The sequence below is a fragment of the Pelodiscus sinensis genome, chromosome 2 (genome assembly GCF_052426305.1).
Source record: "Pelodiscus sinensis isolate ZL-2025 chromosome 2, ASM5242630v1, whole genome shotgun sequence".
Lineage (NCBI taxonomy): Eukaryota > Metazoa > Chordata > Testudines > Trionychidae > Pelodiscus > Pelodiscus sinensis.
In genome coordinates this window covers 171,086,108-171,109,249 of record NC_143053.1, presented here as the reverse complement: position 1 = coordinate 171,109,249, position 23,142 = coordinate 171,086,108, and the positions used below count along the sequence as shown (strand labels likewise).

At 46.4% G+C, this 23,142-nt stretch overlaps 1 protein-coding gene across 1 annotated transcript; it reads right to left on the bottom strand.

Annotated features, from left to right (window-relative positions):
- Positions 1–338: 338 nt before the first annotated feature.
- On the bottom strand, positions 339–21,612 carry LOC112545962 (uncharacterized). The gene is made up of 10 exons (XM_089776545.1): positions 21,591–21,612; positions 18,315–18,458; positions 11,728–11,830; positions 10,460–10,534; positions 7,400–7,456; positions 5,239–5,298; positions 4,685–4,746; positions 1,375–1,441; positions 1,038–1,144; positions 339–509 (listed from the first exon to the last, which is right to left on the bottom strand). Exons 2-10 carry the CDS (start codon positions 18,449–18,451, stop codon positions 398–400), a joined length of 780 nt encoding a protein of 259 aa, XP_089632671.1. The 5' UTR covers positions 18,452–18,458; positions 21,591–21,612; the 3' UTR covers positions 339–397.
- Between the last annotated feature and the right edge of the window lie 1,530 nt (positions 21,613–23,142).

The following is a 23,142-nucleotide window of genomic DNA, read 5'->3' as shown; positions in this document are numbered from 1 at the left end:
TGTAAGCAAAGACCATCTTTTGGTCTGTTCCAGAATCAGGCAAAGGAAATCAGCACTGTAGTAATCCAGTCCCACCCCATTCAAGTATTCTCGGATCAGTGCGGTCGAAGGCAACTGGCATAGTGCTTGTAGCAGGTGCACCGCAGTAACTGGCATAGCCAGGTAGTATGAAAGATATATATATATAATATCATCAGACCTAGAAGGATGATCAAGCACAGTAAAAGTTTGAAATCCAGCTCTGGAAGTTTCCTGCGGTGAGAGAGAGAGAGACACACACACACATTGATAAAACCATTTGGGCAAGACGACACAGAATCCTAGCTCCACTAAATTATTTAGTTTCTTCCTTCACTCTTACCCCACCTGTCTCATGATGGCTTCTGCCTTCCCATTATTATTTGTATTGCAGTAGCTCCTCTTGATGAGATGAGAGCTGTTTTATGTTGGGTATTGTCCCACACATTAGAGACAGTCTTGCCCTCAAACAGTCACAATCTGTGCAAGGCCTAGAGCAGGAGGAAGTAAGAGGTATCCACATTTTACAGATGGGGAACTAAGTGACAGGAGATTACGTGACTTGCCCAACATCACACAGGAAGTCAGGAGACACGTGCAACTTTCTGGGAAGAAGAAGATGCTCACCATTGTGCAAGGGTGATTGCAAAGGGGAGTACTGCTTTGGCAGTGGCAGCATCTGAGAAAAATCTTGATGGAACCTACCCAGTCTTGGCAAGGAAAGCATGTACAGTAAACACTTTATCAATGGGCAAACTGAGGCATAGCACTGTTATGTGACTTCTGCATGGTTGTTACATAGTAAACTCAGTGAAAAAGCTGGGACAAGAACCCAAGCATCCTATGTCCCAATCCCATAATGTCTCTGACCCTTGCTGCTCTAATTTTAGATAAAATTTTATTTTCCCTGGAGAGCTATTATCCCACATTGGCTCCAGTGCCAATCAGGATAGACTTAACCCCATGATTCTCAAACAAAAGCTAAATCAAACTGGTTATAATCAAAACATTTCACCCACCTGAGCAGAGAGAGCCTTTTGCTTAGGCAGCTATGCACTGTCTCAAGCTGCAGACATAGAGACCGGAACGTGGGAAAGTGGACGTACTTTGAAATCATGTTTTCTCCCTTTCAAGGAGAAAAAATAAATAGCAAAACACTGCAGAGTTACAAAACCCAGCCACCCTATAGGGATTAGTACGTTTAAACCCAGTAATTCCATTAAAGGGGTGGGATGTTGCAAATCACAAGAGTTTTTTTAAAAAAGACTGACATATGGGAAAAGAGCTGGGTTTGCATTTTCTCCAGGCAAAGAGTACAGGAGCAGGAAGAGAGACATGAGCATAGTCCAGCCTTACCAGGTTTGCTTTGGCCACCTCAGGCATCGGTGATTCTAAGTTGACTTCTTTCTGCTCCACCGGCTGACTATGAAAAACACAGACACCAAAATAGAAGCCAGCTGACATTTCTGCATCAGTTCAGATCAGCACCATTCACGGAAACAAATATGGTGCTTCAGCAAAGAAAGAAGCTGAGACCCAACGATGCATAGGCACAGATATATGGATTGTGAAGGGGGAGTTGTGGCACTTTTGAACACATCGGTGCCATTTAAGGCAAAATAAGAAAGCAGAGAGGGGGCCTGAGTGGCTAAATCTATCACAAAATTCCTTACTGCAGGATTTCATGTCATTTTATTTTATTTTGCTCCAAGGGTGTGCACAAGAATTTAAAGTTGATTTCAAAGCAATGGCTGGCAGTGGGGTCAGCAGCTGGGAGCTGGAGCAGAAAATGGGGAGTAGTATGGATATTAAGCAGAGATTAATTTGCTAATCGAGTAGTCGATGGAATGTCTAGAAGACTAGTCAACTACTTCCGTGTTCCGCCTTTGAAATGTACAGGATCCCCAAGAGAATGCCGCGTGCAGCCCAGGGCCAGCAGGAAGTCCCTTTGACTCTGGGCTCCATGTAGGGGCTTCTGCTTTGAAATGCCCAGGAGCCCCTACTGGGGACTCTGGTACATTTCAAAGCTGGCACGCCGCGTGGAACCTAGGGTCAGCTGGGGAGTCTTTAGCTGATCCTGGGCTCCAAGCAGTGCTGCCATTTTGAAATGCTGCGCCGAGCCTGGGGTCAGCTGGGCAGTGTCCAGCTAATCCCGGGCTCCACCCAGTGCTGCCGCTTTGAAATGCCATGAGGAGCCGGACGCCGGACTCCCCGCAGCATTCAAAGCGGCAATGCTGCACGGAGCAGCTGACCCTGGGCTCCATGCAGTGCTGCCACTTTTAAGTACCTCCCTCTTTCCCCCCCCCTTGCTGCCTCTATCTGATAGAGGCAGCAAGTGGGTGGAGGGACTAGTCGACTATCCTGTCAACTATCCAATAAGCATTTGCTAGTCCTTTACATCCCTAGTGGGTAGCTGCTGTGGCTAGAGCAATGGCTGGGTCTGGGGCAGAAATAAGTATTTATATATATTAATATGGGTGTGTGCCCCTGCTTGTCCTCCTGTGCATGTCCCTGTTTCCGTCCCTCCCAATTTCTCTCCCATTTGAATCTCGAGGTATTGTTTTTAAATTTACAAGCATTGGGTTCAGCAGCAGGGTGGGAGAGAATCAGCATTGACTCACAGGCCTTGCCATATGCCAGGAAGCCCTTATTGAAGATACTCCATCTCTTTAAGGGCACTAGGGCCCAAGTGCTATCCCATCCCTCAGTCACAGAGGCTGAACCAGGTTGAAACCAGCTTCCAGGAGCAGCAGTGGGGCAGGGAGAGACCCATACACTGCACCTTCATGACCACCAGTGATATCAGCAGACCATACACTACAAGTGGAATTCTGGATGCTCTTTTCCATCTGCTGATTGGCTGTGTAATGTACACAAGGTTCCACCAGCATCCCAAAGTTCATCCCTCTAAGTGACATTGTCCCTGGGTGATGGACATTGTTGGCTTTCATGTGCTGCCTACCCAATAGCGTTGCCCCTATCTTCAACTTCCACTCACTAAAACATTACAGTGCAACAGTGAATGAGGAAAACAGTATTATTGGGGAAAAATACTTAAGAAGGGATTCCTCAGGAGGGACTAATGTTCACTGCAGATACATACACACATTGGTAAATTCCTCTGTAAATGTATTTGAGCACAAAAATAAGCCAGTGAGTGCTAGCAACACTCAGGCTAGGTCTATACTACAGAGTTTTTGTGAAAAAACTCGTGGAGTGTCCACACTTTGAGCGCGTTTTTGCTCAAGTAAAATGAAATAACAGAGGAGTTTTTGCAGGGTAGGTATTCCTCCTTCTACAAGGAATTTCTCCTTTTTGCGCAAGAGTTCTTCTGCAAAAAGATGAGCGTGGATGGGCAAGAGGGTTTTTTTTGTGCAAAAAGAGGCCATCGAAAAAAGCTCAGGTGCCCTGATGGCCATTCTGTAAATAGCAATCGGAGTTTCCTTTCGAGAGTGCATCCCTCTTGATAACACACCACAAAATATTTACCTTTTTTTGCAACTCCCTCCCATTGGTGACTCATACTCAGTTTGTGAGACACGGTAAACCCCAGATTTTGTTTGGCATTATGACTACCTCACCAGCTAGTCCCCATTTTGTAGTTGTGCCTTAGATTTCCCTTCCTACATCAAGTACTTTGCACTTTTCTCTACTGAATTTCACCTTCATGAATTCAGGCCAGTTCTCCAATTTATAAAGGTTGTTTTGAATTCTAATCTTGACTTCCAAAGGTCTTGCAACCTCTCCAAGAATTGTGGTATCTTCATATTTTATAAACATACTCTCTACTCTGTTATCCCAAGCCTTAAGACAATATTGAATAGTACCAGCCCAGAACTAACCCCTGCAGGACCCTGCCAGATAAACTGTCCAGCTGTGTCTAGACTGGCAAGTTTTTCCGCAAAAGCAAGTGCTTTTGCGAAAAAATTTGCCAGCTGTCTACAATGGCCGCTTGAATTTCCGCAAGAACGCTGACGATCTCATGTAAGAAATCAGTGCTTCTTGCGGAAATGCTATGCTGCTCCCATTTGGGCAAAAGTCCTTTTGCCCAAAAGCTTTTGCGCAAAAGGGCCAGTGTAGACAGATCAGATTTGTTTTGTGCAAAAAAGCCCCGATTGCGAAAATGGCGATTGGGGCTTTTTTGCGCAAAACCACGTCTAGACTGGCATGGACACTTTTCCGCAAAAAGTGCTTTTGTGGAAAAGCATCTGTGCCAATCTAGACGCTTTTATCCGCAAATGCTTTTAACGGAAAACTTTTCTGTTAAAAGCATTTGCGGAAAATTATGCCAGTCTAGACGTAGCCTCCCAGTTTAACAGCAAACTATTTATCTCTACCCTTTGAATATGGTCTTTTAACCAGTTGTGCACCAACCTTATAGTTATTTCACCTAGACACCTTATAGATATTCACCTTATAGTTATTTCCCTCGTTTGCTATGAGACCATTATATGGAATTGTGTTAAAAGCCTTACAAAAATACTGCTATTTCACGTCTACTGCTTCCTCCCACCCACTAAGTCAGTAACCTTGAGAAAGAAGGAAATTACATTGGTTTGGAATGATTTGTTCTTGAAAAATGCATATTGATGACTATTCTTTATAACTCTACTGTCCTGCAGGTGCTTACATGTTGATTGCTTAATATTGGATTGCCAATACTTACAATACAGTTAGTTGAGAATTTTTGAGCTCCTCTTGCAGGTGGTTTATTTGTATCTGAAGATCCTTAAAAGTTAAAAAGAAAGCAAACACAGATATTTGTGCCTTTTTCACATTTGGAAATTCACCAGTCTAATGCTCAATACAAGTCAAGTCTCCATTCATTAGCAAAAAATTTACATCATTATGATTCTTTCAGATATTCATTTCTCAAACATATTGTGATAAACAAACTTACAGGAACGCCCATCCTTGATCCCCTGTCATCACTGCATTACATGCATTTCTAGGGACACATACTTTAAAAGTAAAGTCACTGCTTTCTACATGGTGGTGCTCATAATTGATAAAGCACTCTCAATTGAATGCCTTTTGTGTGCCAATAATCTACAGAAGTTATTGTGATGCAAATTCCCTTATAATAATAACTGTATTAAATTTTATCCCATTGCTTCATAGCTTGTCATTCTTATTATTCATTTTGGGAAGGGCTGAGATGTTATAGGGATAAGAAAGACAGAGAGAGATTGTATTTAGACTGGTAATAGGATTTTATACCTCTATAATTTTGCCCTGTTCTGCCACTGTTCCTCTTGTTTCAGATATTTGATGCTTTTCCTGAAAAACAAAACAAAACATATACATGTTGCTGGAGGAAAAACATCAGATGCTTTGTTTGATCTTAAAAAAAATATTATTCCTAATTATACATTTCTTTAAAAGAATGGCTCATGTGTAGCAGGTTTCTGCCTACTGTAGTTCTTTAATAATTGCAATTTATACTTAAATAGTAACTATCACTCAGGGATCTCAAAGTATTTAAATATGAATTCATCCTTATACTCCCATGGGAGGTGGCTAAGTATTACTAAGCCCATTTCTTGGGTAAATGGAGACGGAATAAGGTCACTAGGTTTCCCATGAACACCCTTGTACAAAATGGTCCAATGCCGACCAGACAGTAGAATGTTGGGTCCTGGTTCTTAGGCCACACACTCACACACACATGCATTCAGTGGCTGATTATGGAGAAACTGAATAAATTCATGGATGTAGTTCCTCCTCACTCTCTCCAAACACACAGGTAGGTTTGGGACTCTGAGGGTATGTCTACATGACATGCCTTGAAGAGGTACGGCTACAGCAATGAGGCCAGTGTAGCTCTGCAAGTGTAGACATTTACTACAGTGATGGAAGGTGTCTTTCTATCACTGTAGTAAATCCACCCCCTTGAGAAGGCATAGTTAGGTCAATGGAAGAATTCTTCCATTGTCCTTGTGGTTTCTACAATGAGGGTTAGGCAGACCTAGCCATGTTGCAGAGGGAGTGAAAATTTTCAGAGCCTGTCTAAAGTTGCTAGATTGACCTAAGTTTTAAATGGATCCAGGCCCCCATTAGCATTAAATCTTTCCTACAGTACTATTCTGCACACTTGTGAGCTTGATTCAGTGTCGCCTTTGCTTAATGGGAATAACTGAAGTTTGCCATATGTGCAACTTCCAAACATTGACAAAGACCCTGCTTTGACAAGTATGTGCAATACTGTTTTGATCAAACCCTAAAAAAGCAATCTTCCTTACCCCAAACTAACGTAAATCCCTGCAAAGTAGCCAAAGAAAAAACTTCCATCAGACCAAAATGCTTTATGTTAACATTGTGCTTACACTAAGTAACTTACGCGGGTTATAGAATACAGAGATTTCCACATTTAAAAAATTATTTCAACCCCCTGTCTGGTGGGGGAACTTGGGAGGTGAATATTGGTCAAAACAGTTAACCGGTTAAATGATCACAATTGTATCGTTTAACCTGTTAACTGTTGGTAGACTGGTGCAGGACACCCAGGGGTGAGGTCCCACCAGAGCTCTGGTCCTACTGGGTCTGTGGAGCAGGCATAGCAGCCTGCCCACTTCAGATGGGGCTGGGTCTGCTCTGGCAGATGGGCCATGAGGTCTTGCCTACCTGCCATGTGGCCATGGCCCTATCTGCTGGCCCGACATGGCCACTGCCGGGGTCTGTCCTGTCTGCAGCATGGCTGGAGTACCACTGGCCACCACGCAGTGTCCTGCCTGCCCACTGGAGCCACTCCAGCACAGCTGTGGCCAAGGTTCCACCTGCCCACCACATGGTCCCGCCTGCTGCCCTGTCACAGCAAAAATCCAGCCAGCCAGCAAGCCATAGTCAGGGCTTCTCTGGCCTGGTGTGGCTGCCTGTCCACCAGGGTTTGGGGAAAGTCCAGTTAACCGGTTACTCACTAAGCATTCCAAGAAGCCTAATGCTTACTGGGTTACCAGTTAAACTTTTACACCCCTCGGGGAAACTAGCCAGTCATAGCCATTGGTGCTTTGACTTCTGTGTTGTCCAGACCTACTTTAAGCAGAGTTAAATAACCTCCCTGATTAAAACTGGTGACTAGTGCACACTAGTACTCCCACCATGGCTACCATTGGTGGAACTTATCTGTGCTAGATCAACTGCTTGTTTGAAAACACTGATTGGCTGGAGATTACCCTTTCTTCAGGGGTGAAGTACATTCGTTGAGCAACATGGAAATTTACTGTGCTGCTAGAGGCTTCAGTCTCTAAAGAAGAGAGGCCAGTACTTTTATCATCACTGATCTCTCATTATGAAGTGATTTTAATAGTCTTAAGTTATCACACTCAAATTTCTGCCACAGGAATTAATTTCCTCCTTCATAAATAAAGGATTTTCTTGTTACCTTTATAATGTCTTCCTTCTTTTCTTCCATCTCCCTCGCACACTGCTGCAAGTACACCTAAAAAAAAAAGATTGGGGCGAGAGCACATGTGAAGTTGAACTGGGTCATGCACAGGGAGAATTCACTGGTTTATCATAATGGTCCAGTTGTGAAAATACAATCTTATTTTCAATATGTTGCAATAATCTTGGTTGCTACACTTCAAAGGCAAAAGTGCTGTGGGGAGCATGGTGCCAGCGGGGAACACAAACAGGCCCCTGCTGGCCGCATGCTCCCTGCAGTGTTTCAAAGTGGCAGTGCTGCATGGAGCCTGGGGTCAGCAGGGAAGTCCACAGCTGACCCCGGGCTTCACGTGGCACTGCTGCTTTGAAGCACCCCCACTTCTTCCCCCCTTGATGCTTCTTTCTGATAGAGGCAGCAAGGGCGGGGGGGAAGCAACTAGTCGACTTGCCTGTCAACTATCCGATAAGCATTTGCTTATCGGATAATCGACTAGTCGTTCACATCCCTACCTACCTTGGGAGGTAATTGTGCTGTTCTCCTCAGTCGTGGTAAGGCCTCAATTAAAGTGCTGTGTCCAGTCTTGGACACTACACTTAAACACAGATGTGGACAAACTGGGAAGAATCCCCAGAAGAGCGATACAAAAATGATAACAAGTTTTGAAAATTTGACTTCTGAGCAGGTGTGCCAACAGTGGGGGAAGAGAGGGAAGTTGTCTTAGGGCCTGGCAATTCAAAAGGGCCCAGGGCTCCTAGCTGCCACTGTTGCTATTGTGGTGGCAGCCTGAATCCCAGGCCCTTTAAATTGCCATCAGAGTACCGGGCTGTGTGCTCCAGTGCTATGGGCTGGTGGGGTGCAGTGCAGTCTGGGCAGCTCTAAGGGCTGACTGCCCCTAGCTCTGCCCTTTCTGCCTGTGGCCACCCATTCTGAGAGTGTGAAACCACTTCTGTCACCATGCCCAAAGGCCCAGCAGTTCTGTCAGACGCCTGCCTATGAGGGAAGGTTAAAAAACTGGATATTTTTACTCTTGAGGAAAGAAGATTGAGGGGAGATATAGTAAGAGTCTTCATATTTGTAAAAGATTGTTCTAAAGTGGACTGTGATCAATTGTCTTCCTCATCCACTGAGGGTAGCACAAGAAGTCATCATTTTAGTTTACAGAAAAGGAGGTTTAGGCTGGATATTAGGAAAACCTTGTTAACTCTAAAAGTAGTGAAGTACTGCAATTGGTTTACTTCGGGGAGCTGAAGACTCCCCATCATTGGAGGATTTTAAGAACAGGCTGAACAAACACCTGTCAGGGTTGGTCTTAGTTTCTTTGGGTATGCCTCTGCTCACAGGACTGGACTAGATCAGTGGTGCGCAACCTTTTTTGATCTGTGACCCCCACGCTGCAGGGGCCGCCAACTGCCTGGCCCAGGCCCCGGCCGGCCAGATCTAGGTGCTGCGCTGTGGGGGCTGCCAACTGCCAGGCCCAGCCACCAGCCGGCCGGACCTAAGCGCCGTGCCACACGGCTGCACCCATCCCCCAACCGGCCGGATCTAAGTGCCATGACCCCCTGGGAAAACATCCACGACCCCCTTGGGGGTTGCGACCCACAGGTTGCGCACCACTGGACTAGATGACCTCTTAAGGTCCCTTCCAACCCCTCACTTCTATGATTCTATGCTTAGACTGCAAGCTCTTTGAGGAGGAAGCCACCTTTTCAACCCAATTCAGATTAGAGCTTCTAGCTGCTACCGTAATACAAATAAATAGAAATGAATGCTTAATTTGTAATCTTTTATCGATAGCAAATGGGTCCTTTCAACTTTACTTGTGCTTTTTTGCAATGAAAGCTTTTCACCGGTGCTTCTTTATAAGGCTGACCATTCCTTATATTATTGAAACGTGGTCTGGAAATGTCTGTGCAGCAAGTCAGAATGTTATTATGTGCCTGAAGTGGGACTTTCCATGCCGCCTGTAACCCTATGTTGTTTTTTCAGAGTTCTCTCTCAAGGATGGGCTTGCACACATCAATCCTGACCAGACTTCTTTCCCACATCACATTTTCCTTCTCTTTTTGTGGAAGTATTTAGCTGACATGGGCCTGATGCCTCGTTTTCTGATCAACTGATATAATCTACTTCATAAGTGGATGAGACTATTCTTCCTGTTGGAGGTTCTTCTCTTGTTAATACATATAAAAACTGTCTGATTTCTCCTTCACCTGAGTGATTTACTTTTGGTCCCTGTCCAGATTTAGGAGTATATTCTTCTCTCTACTTTTGTTTTAAAGGGTAGTTCTGACCACTTCCCCAAGCAGCAAGTCATTCCCAGACTGGGGAAAGATACAGTTTTAGAATGTCCCAATGCATTTCCAAAAACAACCTTCAATCTGAGTAATGTTATTCTTTCCTCTTTTTATGTTTTAATTTGCTGAGCCAAGTGTTACAACATTCAGCTGGAATAACCGGACAGCAGGGTGTTTTCATGGTAACAACATAGTTCAGCAACTAATTTCTTCCCAAATGATTCCAGAAACTTACAAACTACATATACTAGAATCAGTTCACCCACCACGAGGTATAGTCTCATCTGGTGTGAAACATGGTAGCTGTTTAATACAATATGACTATTTGGGGCAAGAAATGAAGGACATGTTATGCCATCAAAATTCTAAGGGGAATTTAAATAAGCAGCATATATTTGCCCAAATCTGGAATTCTGCCAGGTCACAGACTAAACTAACACTTTATTCTTACATACATTGAAGTGGCCCGGCTCCTGGATTTATGTTTCATCTCAAAAAGTGAAACTCCTAGAAGTACAGTTCTTATTTAGCTCAGATTCAAAAGCCACTTAGTGAAAATCCAATACTCCTTTTTATGGTACTTTGGTGTTGGTCCGGAATTCCACAATACAAATACTGACCAGCTTTAATTTCACCTTAAGAGGTGAAATGCAATGTGATCATATCCCACAATGATATCGCTCCTGACCAACCTGTATATCACAGGTAGCACAGATATATTAACCATAACATAGAATGGACCACGTATTATTTTCCCACTTGCCTTTATGTAATTTATCTTCTCTCTAGTTAGAAATGCTCTGTGCTTATGAACTTTATGTTCGTGGAATTCAGAAATCTGCAATTTAAAACCAAAAATGGTTAATTCGGTACCTAAAATAAGAACCCCTGTTTGGCCACCAGAAACTTCCTGAGGCTGAAGAGGGCATGGGACCTGGGCAACCCTCTCCACCCAGTGCTCCAGGCATGTCGCCCCAGGGCAACCCTCCCCCGCCATAGGCCCTGGCCCCACTCCAACCCTTCTCCAAGCTCCACCCCTGCTCCACTCCCACGCCTCCTCTTTGCCCCCTTCCCCCAAGCAATGCAGGCAGGGGGATTATGGGAGACCTGTCACGGCAGCAGCAGGGGTTGCTCCCCCCATGCAGCATGCGGGTGGCAGCAGCCAGAACATCCTGGCAGCCAGCTACACCTCACTGCACCACCCTCTCCCAATGTGCTGGATCCTGCTTTCTTCTGGGTTGGGGTACTCTGTTTCCCATCACTGCAAAGTAGCCGAGCACAGTGGGGTAGGCTGCTGGGCCACTTCAGCTCCTGCTGCTTGCATGGTGAGTGCAGGAGGAGGAGAGGGGTCGACTCCTGCTGTCTCCCCACACCAGGCCCTCATAACCTCTGGGGTCCTTCTCTGCCCTTAGGATAGTTAGCCATAGTGATCAGAATGTCTAGATTACATTGGAATGCTCTTTAATTAAGCTATCCAACGCCTTGAGAATTACTGCAGGTAAATATTAGTATAACATTTTTTTCACATGGACAAACAATCTCAGAGGGTGAAATCCTCTCCCCCTTAATAGGAAAAGCTTTGTAATTAGCCACAGTGATTAGAACTTCTAGATTGTATCGGAATTCCCTTTCATTAAGATGTCTGATACCTTGAGAATTATGGTAGGTAACTATTAGTATAACCTTTTGTCACATGGACAAACAATCCTAGAGGGTGAAATCCTGTCCCCGTTAATGGGAAAACTCCCACTGGCTCCACTGGATTTAAGGATTTAAATGAGATTACGTAAATGACTTCTGCCTAGTCAGACAATGAATCAGTGGCATAGACTGGAAAACAGGCCTTGTTCCTTGATCCCAGATATCAGCTGAATATTAGATATTAATATCAGTGCAATTACACTAGCGTTAAAACAGTGTACATGAGAGAAGACTCAGCCTACACCCTTGAGACATAACTTTGCATTTCCTTATGCTAACTCATCTCAGCATAGCATTGAAGGAGCAACTCCACAGACTTAATTCACCAACCTCTTCTTCTTTCTCTAAATCTTGCAACTTCTTGATCTTGGTAAAGGTTGACTTCACCTCATCAATCTCTCCCCCCACGCTAGGCACTGTGGAGGTCTGAAAACTGCAACACACAACGACACAGCTAAGAGAGTAGGCGATCGACTGCAATTTGGGAGACTGTGTCCTTGTTTCAGGAAAACTGATAGGTACAGTGGACCATATTTTTTGCACCAAATATGAGGACATATTAGCCACGCCCCTGACCCCATTAGTCACACCCCCTGAATTTTTAGGCCCCGTCCACCTGCCACAGGAAGTCCCACCCCTAGAGGCAGTACTTCTGGGGTGAAGGTGGATACATGACCAGAGGTAAAGGGTATCATGTGACCTCTCTTAGAACTCCTATCATCCTCTACCAATAGGGATGGATTTGGGCCCCATAAGACTCCTCCCCATGAAACTATACTGCAAGTACATTAACCCAGGCTCCAGACCTAGGCTCCCATGACACTACAGCAGTACAGGTCCAAACTTGATTCAAGATGAGATCCAGGATCTGAAACCCGGGGGTCCAGCAGGCAGGGACTGCACTAGTGTCTGGAGTCCAGCCTGCTGTGAACAGGGGCTGCTCCAGAGGGGGCTGGGAGCTGGTGGCAGCCCCCATCTATCCTAACATTAACCAGTTAATTCATTAGTGGGAATTTAGATCCCTAATGAGATGTCTTGCAACTGCATTTTTTGAAGTTACTGAAAAACTATCAAGTGTTCTTCATTTCCACAAGCCATAATGACAGTACTGAACTAACCATGGCAATTAAAGGGTGGAGAAGACTATGTCACTAACCCTCCCCAGCACTGCTTGAAATGTACTTTTCCCATGGAGGTCAATGCGGGTGGGCTATTTGATATGTAAAACTACTGAGGAATGGATATATCAATGCTTATATTATGTAAATAATACCTAATAAAAATTGCCAAATTACTTCCCAAATTAACCTACTTACAAAGGGCCTGATCCAATTTAAACTTTAAGCGAGGATTGGGCCCAAAGCAATCTGTTGACATTACCCAAGAAGATCCAGTTAACATTTAGTCACCCTTCAAAAATATAAGGGATCAATCGGTAAAAGCCTCACTGCCTGGTAGAGGGGATCTGTGAAGAAAATTGGAAAAACTTTGAATTGACTTCTTCAGACAGCAGCACTTTCTCTTACTGGATGTAGGGTTTCATTTTGTGTGTCAGAACAACTCAGAAATGAGTTGTCACAGCTAATTCCATTCAGGACTAGGCAAAGTGCAGCCCAAAGACAGAAGAACAAATCCCTTGAAACTGGAAGTTAAAACATCTTACCTCACAAAGGGCGTGTTTACTCAGACACACAAGCAGGGCCGGACTTAGGCCGATTCAGCTGAATTGGGCCCAGAGCCTAAGGGGTCCCCACACCCTGAACCCGGAAGTGTGCTGGGTGCCATGGGCAGCGAGTTGCTGTTCAGAGCCGGGGGCCCTGCTACAGCATATGTGGAACTGGGTCTCTCCCCCGCCTCTGCCTGGAGCGGGTCCTGGCCCCCCCCCCACGTTCTCGCACTCTGCCCCCAGAGCGTCCCCCTCGGCCCTGTCCCATCCCTGCCGTGCACGGCTCTCAGTGCGGCTCCCCCTCGCTGGCTGCTGCTGCCATGTGCGGTGTTTGCAGGTGAGCAGGGAGGACGCCCGGGCATGACGCGACGGCCCAGGACTTTAAAACTCTTTGGCACCACATTGCATTGCATGGCCTGGAGCCAGGTTCAGAGTCTGGGGCCCGAGAGCAGACTCCAGCCCCGCAAAGTGGAAGGCAGAAAGTAGGGGAGGGGGAAAAATAGGTGCGGGGGAGAGGAAGGGGCTTGTGCAGAGGGGGGAGGGGAGAGAGGAAGGGGCTTGTGCGGAGGGGGGAGGAGGGAAAGGAAGGGGTTAAGAGATGGGGGGAGGACAGACAAATGCCAGGGGGTCAAGTGCAGACAATGAGGAAAAGGGCAGAAGGGGGGACAGGGTGATGCTGGAAGAGGAGAGGAGAGGGGAAGGGCATTGGGGGCTAGAGGGGAAGGGGAGGTACTGGGAGAAGGCTTGAAAGAAGGGGTGAGCATGAGAAAGGTGGGGATGGAGCAAGTCATGTGAGAGGACACTTAGGGGCAGGAGGGAACGGTGACAGAGAGTGGTGAGAGGGTGGGCATCAGGGAAAAAGGAGGCAGGGGCAGTAAGGGAAGGGGGAGGCACTAGGAGGGTGCAGGGCTAAGGGAAGGTGCAGGTGCCAGGGGATTCTAGGGGTGAAGCAGAAGGGCAGACACCTGCAGGGGAGGGACCAGCACCAGAGGAGAGAGGCAGGGCAGGTGTGCAGAGGGAGGTGTTAGAAGAGGAGTAGCTCACATGATCAGAGTGGGGCTACTGGAGGAGTGGGCATGGGGGGAGAGAAGGGCTGGTGGAGGGGGGCAGGTCACAGGAGGGCTGAGGGCAGTGAGAAGGGCAGGAGTCAGGACAGCACAGGAGGGTGAGGAGTTGTGGGGCAGCAGTCACCAGGGGAGCTGATGGAGCAAGGGAAGGAGACATGGCAGCAGAGAGAAAAAGTAAAGGTTTATAAAATATTTATTAGTAACTTGGATTCCACAGTGGCACATCCTAACAAGTCACATGAATTCAGTACTGGTGCACAACACAAAATCCATTCTGCTCATGGGAGGAAGGTCTTAGGCTATGTCTACACTGGTGGCTTCTTGTGCAAGAACATCTTGTGCAAGGGTTCTTGTGCAAGAAGTCTTGCGCAAGAACACGTCCACACTGCCATGTGCGAGCTGTGCTTTTGTGCAAGAGCATCCATGGCAGTATGGATGCTCTCTTGAGCAAGAAAGCTCCAATGGCCATTTTAGCCATAGGGGTTTCTTGCGCAAGAAATCCCTGCCGAGCATGCACACTGCCCTCTTGCTCAAGAGAGCTTACACCTGTTAGAAAAGAGTGTAGCTCTTGTGTAAGACGCCCTCTTTTACCATGCCGTACTGTAAATTTCCTTGCGCAAGAGCAGGCAGGCAGCGTGGCTGCTCTGTGGGTTCTTGCACAAGAACAGCTGTACTTGCGCAAGAAGCCGGGAGTGTAGACATAGCCTTAGAGGGAACATTTCCCCCAGCCTCTCTGCCCCCGAGTTAATGTCACACACATTGGGTTAATGCAACTGCAGGATAGTTGCCATGAGGGGGGCTTGGTGGGGGCCAAACTAATCCCTATTGGTAGGAAGATGGTGGGAAAAGTCCTTTGACAGGGGTAACATGACACCTTTTACTTCTGGTCACGTGTCCATCTTGCCCCGAGTGTGTTACCTCCAGAGGCCTGTCTAATGGGGGCAGGGAGAGTGGTTAATGGGGGTTGGGGCGTAGTTAAAGGGGGCCAGGGGGCATGGCTAACGGGGCACCACCAAAAATTATACAAATCTGCCACCCCTGCCAGCCCTGGAGGAGGAGTGCGTTGGCTGCCTGCGTCACAGGAGGTGTGAGTTTAGAGCAGGGTTTTCCTGTGCTGCGGGAGAGGGTGTGTGTGTGTGTGTTGGTGGGGGATTTTTTGTGCTGGTTTTTTTTTGCTTGCTCAATCAAAAAAATTCCTGGAGCCCCCCGCACTTCCTAAAGCTGGCCCTTCGCACAAGTCATGACAACCCTCTCTGCAGAGAGATGATACATCCTGCCTGTCTGTGGATGTGCCAAGTGTTTTCATGTGGCATCTTAACACCCTGTTTAAATCATCAACTGCTTGGATGGGGAAGACTCACAAAAAGTCTGTCCACCATCCACATCAGAGTGACACGGTGATTCACCGCTGTGGTAACAGACCCAATCTCTCTGTGGGCTCTTGTGGAGCAGCAGGGAATCTGCGGAGGTCTCTTCAGGGGGAAGAGATTGCGGGTGCCTCTATTTTAGTGGTTCTCACATTTTTTGGCCTTTGGACCACCTGGCTCAATGTAAACCTTTCCACGGACTACAAGTTGCTAATGGAAACTCACCATTAATTATATAATTATGACTCAGCCATTTTGCTAGTGCTGCGGCTAGAGAGAATGGTTTAATTTAAATGATTAAACAGATTAAGTATTTTAACTTTCTCATGTTAGTTTATCAAACTTCATTTTAAATAAAGTAAAATATTAATTCATGTCCAACACAAAAGGTTTCAATGTTTTCTTTATTTATGGCCAGGATGGGGAATCTTTCCTATGTTGTGGGCCCCTAAGCCGCAGAAAACTCAGTTGGGAACCAGACAAGTTAGATGCAAAAAACTCCTACAAAAATCCCCAACCCTCACTGATGTGGCCTCCAACTGAGATACCTCACTACTCTGGTGCTCCAACCTCACGGGGCAAGGGGAAGAGACAGGGAGTACTGAGTTTCAGGGCTTCCTATAGGCCAGATGGACTTTTCTGAAGTTCTGGAGTTAGTGGATTTTATGGACCCTCTCAGGCTCTGGAGTAGGGACAAAAAGGAGGGGTTCAATGTGCAGGATAGGGCTGCCAGTGAATGGGATAGGGATGGGGTACAGGATCTGGGAGGGAGGTGGGGAGCAGAAGCAGACTGGGAGTAGGGTGTCTGGCCAGGTGGAGGGATCAGGAGCAAGGGAGGGTGCATTGTGTGGCCAGGAGGGAGGGGGCAAGAGCAACGGTGGATGCAGGCGTAAGGTGGGGGTAGGTGTCTGGCCAGGGGAGAGGGTGGAGGAGCAGGCCGGGGGTAGGGGTGTCTGGCCAGGAGGGAGTGTGTAGGAGCAAGGGGAGTGTTGGAGCAAGCTGCGGGTGCGGGGTCTTGGTGGGGAGAGGGGAGTGAGTGAGGGAGATGTGGGTGTGGGGGTTTGGGCATGAGGGGGGATCCTTACCTGGCTTTGCAGTGGGGAAAGCATCCATACAGTGCACTGCCATTCCCCAGGGGTGTAGGGAGGAGGATTGAGCTTAGCCCCCACCAGGAACTCCCTTAGCATGACCAGACTGCCCCCTGCAGTGATGGGAACCTGCCATTGGGGACCCCCTTAGCATGGCCAAACTGGCCCCACAGTGATTGAAACCTTCTACTGCGGACCCACTTAGCATGGCCAGAGCACCCTCGCAGTGATGGGAACCCACACTGGGTCCCCTTTAGCATAGCCAGACTGCCCCCTGCGGTTTTGGGAACCACTCATTGGGGACCCCCTTAGCATGACCAGGCCACTCCCTGTCCAGCATTCGGGACCTCCATTAGGGATCCCCTTAGCATAGACAGACCATCCCCTCCCCCTGCATGGTAAGGCAGAGTGACAGGAATCACTCCCTCCCACACACACACGCACACACCACCCCAAGCAGAGTATTGTCCACACAGCCGTGTAGCTGGAGCTCTAGCTCGTTTCCCAAAGGGGGTGGGGATGAAGAAAACCCCGAGCCCATCAGACCCGGCTTGCGGAGAACGGCCGAGCAAGTGGCTCCGTGCACTGCTGCACCCCCAGCGCTGTGGGGAGGGGCAAGGGGAGAGAGAGTGGCAGTGCACAGAGTGCACCTGCCGAGCCCGAGTGAATGCACCCCACAGCTCCCCAGCCAGGCTCTGCGTGGCCCCTCCCAGGGCTGAAGTGGCAGCTCCAAGATACCAATGTCTGGGAGCAGCTCTGCCCAAGTTTTGCTTTGGACCTGCCTGGCAGCACCCTCCAGCAGTGGTAGCCACTGTAACAAGGAACAAGTGGGATATTGCATGGTGTGCGGGTGGCGAGGGCTCAGTGGGTGGCAGCACGCTGGAACTCGGAGAATGCTCTTGACTCTGGAAACCACGTGCCACCAGCTGCCCCGGCTGCCCACCAGCAAAGCACCAAGGGAGCTGCCTACGTACTCTGAATGGGGGAGGGGAAAGACTTGCTGCTACGATAGTGGGTGAGTCTCTGCGAGGCTCTGCTAGCTGGAGGAAGGGAAATGGCGGAGCACCAAGCCATTTCTGGCTCGCTTCTTCCCCACAAACTTCATCCAGCAGAGCTTTCCAGGACATTGTACTAGTTGATGGGGACACTGGGACACCGTATTTAAATTCGGGACAGTCCCAGAAGATCAGGGCCGTATGGTTGGTGTACTGATAGGGCACAAGTAAGAGGATTTTTAAAAATGTAGACTATGGAAGATCACGTTTCATACTTCAGCTTCTTCTTTCACTTCCACATGTCATTTATAAAGCTGGTTATATAAAATTAACATAAGTAAAAAAATGAAAATAAGAACTTAACCCCAAAAAGAAAATTTGAGAAACTGTGGTTAATTTTTGAAAATATTTTTTCATAGTTGCCCATTTCTGTACTTTCCTATGTTCTGACTTGGGTCAAGAAGCAGGCATCGCATGATATTATGTAAACAGCCTTTCCACACATTATTTCTAGTGCAACCACAACCAGGAAGTACAAGTAATCTCAAGGAAGAAACTGTTGCATTATTTCTCAATTCAGGAGTTTTGGGTAGTTTGAGAAGTATCTAAACTTAACTCCTGCCCCAGAATCTTATTATACATGATATCTTTGAGAGTGCTTACACCAAGCCAGTTCTCACAAGTGGTAGCTACATAGACATAACAATGAGAATACCTATCTACACTGCTTTTACCTTGTGATCTTTTCTCTGAAATGCCTGTTTTCACCCAAGAGCTCCTGGTTTTCTTCAACAAGTTTAGTAACCATTCTAGTGAGGTACTTCTTCTCCGTTTTTAGCCTCTCGGTGGCTAGTATCAGGTCTGAAATCATTGTGCTCCTACAAAAACATTTGTGCATCACAGTCTAGATCATGAGCTGTCTCCTAGAGAGTTGGAACGAGGCATTTAGGTGAACCACATTAGTTTGAAAATTCGTCATGCCTGACAGTTCTCATCAAAAGCGCTTTCTTTTGTGCTTAGGAGCAGCTCCTTCTGGACCTTGGGAAGACCATGTGGCAAATACCAAGTTCTAGCAAAGATGCATCACATTCAATGTTATGGCAACACATGGAATGTGTTCGCACAAAGTCCTTTCATTATTTTCTTTTAAATGACAACAAATAATTTATTTTTACCTTTAGTACCATAATCTCTAAGGGTATGTCTACACTACCCTCCTAGTTCGAACTAGCGGGGTAATGTAGGCATACCGCACTTGCAAATGAAGCCCGGGATTTGAATTTCCCGGGCTTCATTTGCATAAGCGGGGCGCCGCCATTTTTAAAACCCCGCTCGTTCGAACCCCGTGCCGCGTGGCTACACGGGGCACGAACTAGGTAGTTCGAACTAGGCTTCCTAGTTCGAACTACCGTTACTCCTCATTCCACGAGGAGTAATGGTAGTTCGAACTAGGAAGCCTAGTTCAAACTACCTAGTTCGTGCCCCGTGAAGCCATGCGGCACGGGGTTCGAACGAGCGGGGTTTTAAAAATGGCGGCGCCCCGCTTATGCAAATGAAGCCCGGGAAATTCAAATCCCGGGCTCCATTTGCAAGTGCGGTATGCCTACATTACCCCGCTAGTTCGAACTAGCGGGGTAGTGTAGACATACCCTAAGAGAGGTCTCACACATTAATGAATGGATTTCATCTTCCCTAAGGAAGTATTATTGTTCCCATTTTACAGACAGGGCACTAAGGCACAAGCAGGTGTAAGTGATTTGATGCAGTCACACACAAAGTCTATGGTAAAGCCAGGAACAGGACCTAGAACTTCTGAGTCCAAGTCCTCTGCCATAACCCAAGATTATCTCTTTTTAAGTGGCTGATGGCTATCTAAAAGGAGCTGTGGTACTAACATTATCAACTATGGATTTCAGAAGACCTTGCTCTTTACTAATTCTTGGGGGGGTTCTCTTTATACTTCCCTACTGCTCTGAACTCGGGCAACATTTCAAGTGCAATAGAACCTGTATTCAGGGAAAATTTGCAGGGGTTTCCCAGTAGCATTTTCAAAACCCCACAGGAGCTGCAAAATGTGTGGCCTCTACCTCCAATATTCATAACGGGTATTGTTAGATATGAACTGTTGAATAGGGTGAGTAAAATGACAAAGTTGGCCCATTGATGTTCTGAACTCTGCTTCTGCCTGACCAAGCTAACTACACACAAGAGTGGATAGCAAGGCTGGGCTTGCGGGTGGTGAACATTTGGTTACACTATCCAAATAAACAAAGGGAAAACATGCCCACTCCTCTCTCCACGGAATGAATATTAAACTTACAGTTCATTATCAGGCTTTTCTAAGTATGAAAACTAATTAAAAAGACAACGAGATCACTGCTGGTGACACAAATTTGAAACAGACTATGCGGTTTACACTTAAACTTACACACTCAGGATTTTTAAATGTTACCCAAAGCTTAAGCTCTTTTTTGTACCATACCTCACCGGAGTGGGCTATAAAACTAAAAGCATGTGGACTCGTGATATACTCAGAATACACAGAATGGTCGAGGGGAAAATCATATAAAGAAGGGAATTGTAAAGCTGATCAGAGTCCATGGTTATTGCTTGATGTATCTATTAAGTGAAAGAAGGCTGTAACTGAGTTGCTTACGTTCTGCAGTTATCTGTAGCTCTGAGATAAAAACAGCTATTGAAAATAAGGCTAGCTGCAACGTCATGATTCCCCCACTCTCAGACTGAGGTACTAGGCTACCGTCCCCTGAGTACCAACCATGGCTGCTCAATAGCCCCAACTAGATTCGACTGCCCTGCAAGTCTTCCCTTCCAGAGCAGTGACCAGCCTTTTCCACAGGAATGTAGCCGTGTTAGTCTGGTGTAGCCGAAGCAAAATACAGGACGATGTAGCACTTTAAAGACTAACAAGCTGGTTTATTAGACGATGAGCTTTCGTGGGTCAGACTATTTTCTTCCATTATTTGATCTGAGGAAGGGGGTCTGGCCCACGAAAACTCATCATCTAATAAATCATCTTGTTAGTCTTTAAAGTGCTACATAGTCCTGTATTTTCCAAAGGATACATTGTTTAATCTCAACAGAAGAAACACAGCATAACAAGAGCAAAGCAGTATTAGTGCAATAAGTATAATTACATGCATAAGTGCCTCACCAAAGGTTAGGTGGGCCCCGCTTCCCTAGACACCCCACCTCTGGGTCTGAGAGAGACAGTTTGTACCACTACAGCCTCTTCTTCTCTTTGTCACTCCTGCTTCTTTAAGGCTTACTCTTTTAAACCTCTTCAAAGTTTCTATGCTTGCCCTTGTGACTCTTGAAGCTAACCAAACCAGTTTTGGTACCTTCCCAAGGGGAGTTGGGGAAAGATTTCAAAAGTTATTCTCAGAATGGTCTCTTGGGGTGCATCTACACAGCACCCTAAACTCAAAATAAGATATGCAGTTTGCACTATGCAAATTGAGTATCTTATTTCGATTGTATTTTGAAATAGCTTATTTCAAAATTTGGTGCATCTACAGTGCCAAATTTTGAAATAACGTGCTATTTCAAGACATCCCCTAACCTTCATGGAACGAGAGTTCCAGGGATGCCGGAATAGCGTGCCCGTTATTTCAAAAAATATTTCAAAATAACGGGTGTGTTTAAAAGATGTGGGGTAGCTATTTTGGGATACCTCTGGTATCCTGAAATAGCCCCACTGTCTAGACTTACTCTTGGAGTGGGAGGCTATCACGTGTGTGTGTGTTCCTGTTTGTGCTGTCCACTCCTGTTGGTATTGACCCCTTTGTAAGTTTAGAGTATCTAACACAAACATAAGCAAACAGATGACCATAGACTATTCATTAAATACTATGTGCACCCTTCACACCATCACGCTTGGAAAGATCACTCACAAACATGTCCCAAAATAAAGCCAGCCCCACCCATGCACCAAGCAAAACAGAACCCAGTAAGATAATAAGTGCAGGAACATTGTAGGAAGAGAAAGTTACCAATGGCAGTGCACTTCTCCACTCAGAGGTCATGAGATCCTTTCTAGGCAAGGCTGTAATGAGGTTACATTGATGCCACACCCTCAGCTCCTGGTGCACTGAGCTTGTTTGTGAGGTGTCATGAGATCACAATTTCTTAACTAAGATCAGTAAGCAGGGAAAAGCTCGTATTTTGCCTTAATCATCCTTCTTTCAAGCTCAGTCTTACTCCCTCTGATGACAACACTTCCCTGCTGACTTCAGTGGGAAGACAAGCTTTAACTTTTTGTGGGAGATGCTCAGCCAGGCCCGCTCCCACTGCAGTCAGCGGCCCACACTACAATCAATATACAGAGACAGAGCAATAATCGGACTCTGCTCCTCTCTAGTGAGGGTGTACACCTGCCTCTCAGTACTACAGAGGTTCGGGGTTCTTTTGGTTCCAGTGCTGCACATGGACTGTCTTCTAGCACTGGTGGCTCATCGTACCCTTCCTATCTTGGGCTGGCCAGGAGGCCACTTCTCTACTCTGTCTCTTGCATTGGTCATTCATACCTTTGTTGCCTGCAGGCTGGATTACCTGTATATTTAGGGCATCCTCCACTTGAGAATCCCATAAACCAAGGGTTCTCAAACTTTGTGATACAGTGACCTCACTCTAAGTTGCTCGCAACCCCCCCGGGGAGTTGGGACCCACAGTTTGAGAAACGCGGCCATAAACTAAAAATAATGCAGAGTGCAGACAGCTGGTTCTTGAGAAGGCTAACAGCGAACCCACAACATTAGGCACTGATTTCCTGTTTCCTTTTGGTTTCAAATGCAGACGTGATTATCTATCTTTAACACTTCTGAATAGTCTGGGAACCAGTTATCTGAGAGGCCAGTCCTCATGTTATCCTTTTACGAAGCAGCTGAAGTAAGCGCACAGAATGAGATTTGGTTCTCTCAGGCTTTGCCTACACTAGCACTTTTGTTGGTGAAACTTTTCTCAGTGAACAGTGTGGAAAAAACACCCCTGTGTGACCAACATAAATTTCACCAACAAAAGTGCCGATGTGGAGAACAGGAGACACATAGCAACCACCACTCATTGGGGATGGTTTAATTATACTTGTGCAAGATTTTTCTCCGTCCTGCTGGCATAAGCAGCTACAGGGGAGACTTTACAGCAGTGCAGGTGCAGCAGTATGGCTGTGCCATACTAAAGTCCATTATGCAGACATAGCCTTAGTGGCAGGACTTTGCCTTTGCAAGTCATTACTTTTGGTAGTACCCAAAGTGAATCTATCAGACTCCACAGCAAGGTGTAAAGCTCATTCATTTTGTTTGGTTCTCTGTGGTTCATTTTGAATCTGACAGACATGTTTGAAGGCAATAGTCACAGCTACAGAAGTTTTAAATCTGTTTCTGTTTCTCATTGGCTACGTCTAGATTGCATCCCTTTTCCGTAAAAGGGATGCAAATTAGACGTATCGCAATTGCTAATGAAGCAGGGATTTAAATCTCCCCCGCTTCATTAGCATAAAAAATGGTTGCCGCTTTTTTTTGGCACAGAGCTTTGCCGGAAAAAAGC